This window comes from Nicotiana sylvestris, chromosome 9 (genome assembly GCF_000393655.2).
Source record: "Nicotiana sylvestris chromosome 9, ASM39365v2, whole genome shotgun sequence".
Classification (NCBI taxonomy): domain Eukaryota; kingdom Viridiplantae; phylum Streptophyta; class Magnoliopsida; order Solanales; family Solanaceae; genus Nicotiana; species Nicotiana sylvestris.
In genome coordinates this window covers 40,234,947-40,240,226 of record NC_091065.1, presented here as the reverse complement: position 1 = coordinate 40,240,226, position 5,280 = coordinate 40,234,947, and the positions used below count along the sequence as shown (strand labels likewise).

Here is a 5,280-nt window from a genome sequence, read left to right as displayed (position 1 = left end):
GAGCCACTATCGTCAGCTTAAATTAAGGGTCGTACCGACCCAACACGTAAGAGCCATTGTCGCTAGCTTAATTTAAAGGTCATACCGACCCAACACATAGGATCCTAAGCGCCAGCCCACATTAAAAGTCATGACAACCAAATGCGTAAGAGCCTACGGGCCAGCCTAACAAAAGCCTAACCAAATGCGTAAGAGCCTACGGGCCAGCCTCAGGGCCAATTCATCTAGCTAATCATTGACAAACGTCGAAATACAAGACAAAAAAAGACACACGCAAGCAAAGGGAAATGCATGAAAAATGTAACCGAAAGGCTTCCTTATATATGTATATGTGAAATAATGCAAGGCTACATTTCCAATGCTCTCTAAGAGCCCTATATATAGAATCAGAAAAAAATAGCCTATTCTACTTTCTCCTTAGGGACTGCGGCCCCGTCGGCCTCTCCCTCATTATCTTTGGCATCAAATACAAGGAACTTGGCATCGTATTCATCCACCTTGGTCTACTCAATCTCTTTTGAAAGATCGAATCCCCTAGCATGGATTTCCCTAAGGGTTTTCCTTCGGGATTTGCACCGGGCATACGCATTGCTTCCACTCTCACGATCGGAAGCCCCTCTCAACTCAGCCCGAGCATCAACAACATCTTTTAAATAGATGACCACTTTCTTATTAGCCTTAGCTCGAATCTCTTCAGCTTCAGCCCGAGCGTCAATGGCCTCAGCCTTCATCTTTAATAGGTCAGACTCGAGACTTGCAATCCTGCTCGTTTGGACCAAGCTATTTCCACAAGTGTTCCATAGCTGCACCTCGAGGGTAGACGCCTTGGCCAAAGCATTTTTCTTGGCCGCAACTTGGGTATCTATCTTGGCCTTTAGCTCATCACACTCATACTTGGCCTGGCCAACTTCACCCCAAAGGCGTTCTAGGTCCTCTGTCTTTCTCTACAACTAAAATATCAAAATGTTAATCTCCAAAGATAGGATAAGAAGCACACACCCCCTCGAAACAAAGGTTACCTATTTCTCGAGGTGGCGTCATAGCTCAAGCTTCGATTTATCTCTTACCAAATGTGTCTCAACTCCTTTACACTTTTATCACAAAGAAGCCTAAGGGATTTCTCCTCGTCCAAGGCTTTCCGCAGCCTGGCTTCATGGCGGAGCAGCTCGAAATTGAGCTTGTTAAAGGCCTATGAAAAAGAAGTTCAATGAGAAAATGAAAATGTAAAATCAAAAAACCAACAAAGTCAACCAAAGCTCACCATAGAACAAAGCCGCTGAGCCTCCTCAAAGTTGAGCGTGCATCTACTGGCATGGTCTCACCGGCCCCAGTTGAACTGATCTCAGTAGGGACATGTTCGCTCGAGACCCCGCTTAATTTAGGCGGTCCTTGGCCTCGAACATCCCTCGAAGTACCTTCGACACGAGATGAACACAAAGGCAGAACACTTGTATCCCTCGAAGTACATTCGATGGGAATAGAAGATGGCGACAAAGGAGGAGCCATTTTTCCGAGGCTAGAAGCCTCGAGTGCTGCAAGCTCAGCCGATACATCTCCTTTGAGCCTCCGAGCAGGGATTGGCTCGCTATAAGCATCCTCGTCATTCAGAGATTCCTTCTGTTTGTTATCATTCCTCGGCCCCGAAGCCGACGAACCTTCCTCCTCTCTAAGGGGGAACGATCTCATCTCAGAAAATTCTCTGATACCTGCGGTGACGTTAATACACATAAAAGAAAGTACCTTTCAAATAAAATGGGCCACACAACACGTACCGTGGTGTTTGGCCTCCCATCTACCTTTGGACAGATCTCGCCACTTACGCTCATCGTAAGTTGAGACAGCTGCTACTTTTCGAGTCCAATCCGCTAGGTCAGGGACCTCGTATGGCAACCACGGGATCGCTGCAGAGAAGGAAAGGAAGACATCTTTATGGAGTCTACCTCCACCATGAACCAAATGATAAAAACATAAGTGTACCACTTGCATGTGAATTTCCATTTCTCAAAAAATGGTAGAAACTCTACATGTATAATATCAACAGTCCACTCTCGGACAAATCAACTCATCCACCCTCGGTACCCATCTTCTTCATTACTAGCAACAAAGGGCTGGGTGGATCGACGTGGTAGAGTAATCAGACCTCGATAATGTAAGGGCCAGTACAATCTAACGAGGTGGCTGAGGGTGAACTCAAGCCCGACTTTATCTGCAAAGTACCTTATCATCAGTACTATCCTCCAAAACGACGGGTGAACCTGTGCTAAGGTAACCCAATATCTTCTGCAAAACTCGAGCACGACTCTATCAAGAGGGCCCAATGTAAAGGGGTACGTGTATACATTAAAGACCCCCTCTACATGAGCCATGATGATCTCTACCATGGAAGGTGCCTGCAGTACCACCTTTTCTCCCCATGTGTAGTCTCTCCTAACTGCCTCAAGGTGTTCCTTTCCTATTGATGAGATAAACCTCGATGCATGCTCCCGATACACCTGAACATTGGGTGGTCTCTCTAATGTAAAGTCTCTCCTCAAGACAAATTGTCTTGAGGTTAGCTCACCGGATGTCGGCGGTGTACCACCGACCGAGCGGGAAGCAGAGGCAGAACTCTCCTCTTCTTGATGAACAAATTTGGGCATAACAGCCATAACTACAGCGAAAAAAGAAGAGGGAGATAAAAACTTAAATGAAATCTTTGAACTAAAATGATGGAAGCACTGATGCAAGGAAGAAAAGCTCTACAAAAATAGCAAAGTCCTCAAATAAGAGGAAAGTAAGCTCATATATAGAGCAAGCGGCGACTGCTCACCTACCGTAAAAGCCAATTAGTTCTGACTAGGACATTATCACTTTTGGGGAAGTGCACTGGCGGGGCCACCTCAGCCGCTTCATTGCCATGTCATACGAACGACGCTATTATATGGCGTTCGAGGGTTCAAGATTACCGTATCAATCTAGCCTCGAGATGGTGCCCAATCTCGAGGATCTTTTTCGCTATAACTATAAGCTGTGAAGAGCCATCAATATCAATCTAAGCCTCGAGATGGTGCCCGATCTCGAGGATCTCTATCAAAAAGAAAATAAGCTCTAAAGGAGTTGCCGACATCAGTCTAGCTTCGAGATGGTGCTCGATCTTGAGGACCTTTGATACGGATCAACCTAGCCTCAGGATGGTGCCCGATCTCGAGTGCCCCTATTATACCAAGTATGGGCTCTAAAGAGCCGAACATCAAAATTCAAAAGACTAGCTCTGCATAAGCACTAAAAAATAAAAGACTTGAAACAAGAAGGTCTTTTTGCATTTCCAAAAATATGTTTACAGATTGTATCTTTATAAAAATACCCCGAGGAGCCCATACACAAAAGAAATAAAATTAGAAGCAAAAAGGACGATGTGAGACTATTCCTCTCCCTCGCTACCATCTAAATCACTTCTAGAGTCCTTACCCGAAAGAGTCGAAGGTGCTGATTTTTCCTCCAAAGTCCTGGATTTCTCCATCACAACAGAGAGATCGACACCTTTGGTGTTTGCTTCCTCAAAATCCTACCTCCGAGCTTGCAGAATAACATAAGCAACAGCCCGAGCTAACTTCTGCCCGGCTTTCTCGGATATCTCCTTGGCTTGAGTGTTTGTAGTGGTGGCATCTCTCTTGTATGAGGACGCATCTTCATCTGCCCTAGCCTTGTCCGCAGATAATGCAGTGACCTCCTTCTGAGCAGTTTGAAGAAGATCTTGGGTTGAGGCCAACTCTCCCCGTAAAAGATCTCTCTCTAAGGTCACGCTCTCATTTTGCCTCTTCAGCTCGAGGATCTCCGTGTCCTTGGCTATAACCTCTTCCGAAGTTGCCCCACTAGGGCATCCATTTGCCCAATTTGCAAAGGCAAAATAAGATCATGAGCATCAAGTTATAAGAATAAAAGGATGAGCAAATGAATGCCATGTTACTTGCTCAGCAAAGTTGGTCCTTTCCTGGTGCACCTCCTACAGGCTTGCCCGAAGCTCACCCAACTCCTCTTCCTTTCGGGTGGAGGAAGCCTCCGACTTATTTAGCTCCGAGGTGAGCTTCTCAAGTTCCTTCTCACTACATGAAATCTCGTCATGGAGCTTAGAAAAGGCATGATCATATAACTTCTTGACCTACAACAAAAGCAGAAAAGGAAGACAAGGTAAAAATTTGAAGCGCAAATAGTATGTCGATAATATTACTTGCTATTGAAGCTTCTCATCCTCCTCGAGAGCGAAGGGGGCGTCGAGGTCTGAGTCCACATCAATGTCGGAAAAGTAGTCCTCGAGCGTATCTTCCTCACCATGAGAAGCCCCCACACCGGCAGTACCGGATCCAGGGCATCCCTAATTTCCCCCGATGAAAATGAAGGACCCAATTTAAAGCCACCCAGGGCATCAATTTCTGTAAGGGTTTCATCTCGACCCCGAGAAACTTCGGGTTCAAGCCCTCCGAAATTGCCAATCGAGGTTTCATTTGTACGGAATGTACCATGTCTAGTTTGAAGATCGGGGGCTATGCCCGAACCCACTTCGAGGGTCTCCTCAGCATGGGTTAGGTTTACATCAGTCATCCCCGTCTCGACAACCTTATGCCCAACAACCTGTGGAGCATCCGCACCACGTCTTGCCCTTTGTACCAATGGGCGGTCATAATCATCATCACCTTCATCCTCAGAGTGGGGACTTTCCACAACAGCCGAAGTCGAGACCATGGCGTCGGTCCGAGGCCTGCGAACTTTGGGTTTTTTTCTAATTTGGGAGACTCAGCCGACGTCTTATTCTTCCTCTTCTTACCCTTGCTGGGCTTCGAGGTCCCTTCTTCACCCGGAGGAGGCGGTCTCATTGACATGACTTCCCCAATGTCTGCACAAGCATGGCATATTAAACTCACTGCAATAGAGAATACTCATAATAAATTTGGCAACGACAGTAAGAAGTGCTTACCATGGTTCTTAGCCTGCCACCACGTCTTGGCCAAATCACGCCAAGTACGCTCGCCATAAGGAAAAGTAGAGTCTATCTGTGTGATCCATCCCGAAAGGTTCTGAACCGCGTCGGGGTACCAAACGATGGCTGCATAATCAAGAAAAAATCATTTCAGGAAGGGAATAAGGGGCAATAAAATATGCTCGAGGTAGAAACACTTACGCTTCATGTTCCATTCCTCTAGGAATGGCATCCTATCAGCAGGGATAATGTCCAAGGTTTTTATTCTGACGAACCAGCTCATTCATCCCTGGTCCTCGTCCTCATTGATGCTCGCAAAGAATGTC

General features: G+C 46.2%; 1 protein-coding gene across 1 annotated transcript; it reads right to left on the bottom strand.

Annotated features, from left to right (window-relative positions):
• Positions 1 to 503: 503 nt before the first annotated feature.
• On the bottom strand, positions 504 to 4,719 carry LOC138877478 (COP1-interactive protein 1-like). Its single transcript, XM_070157089.1, has 8 exons — positions 4,336 to 4,719; positions 3,987 to 4,138; positions 3,549 to 3,851; positions 2,561 to 2,700; positions 1,797 to 1,901; positions 1,309 to 1,706; positions 1,091 to 1,189; positions 504 to 944 (listed from the first exon to the last, which is right to left on the bottom strand). Exons 1-8 carry the CDS (start codon positions 4,717 to 4,719, stop codon positions 504 to 506), a joined length of 2,022 nt encoding a protein of 673 aa, XP_070013190.1.
• Between the last annotated feature and the right edge of the window lie 561 nt (positions 4,720 to 5,280).

Bases quoted from the DNA above. Each gene is read 5' to 3' on its own strand.
- LOC138877478 (XM_070157089.1), bottom strand. From the start codon at position 4,719: ATGGTCTCGACTTCGGCTGTTGTGGAAAGTCCCCACTCTGAGGATGAA. The intron at 3,852-3,986 runs GTAGGAGGTGCA...TGGATGCCCTAG, and splicing joins GGTGAGCTTCGGGCAAGCCT to TGGGGCAACTTCGGAAGAGG. The intron at 1,707-1,796 runs GTAGATGGGAGG...ACGTCACCGCAG, and splicing joins GTGGCGAGATCTGTCCAAAG to GTATCAGAGAATTTTCTGAG.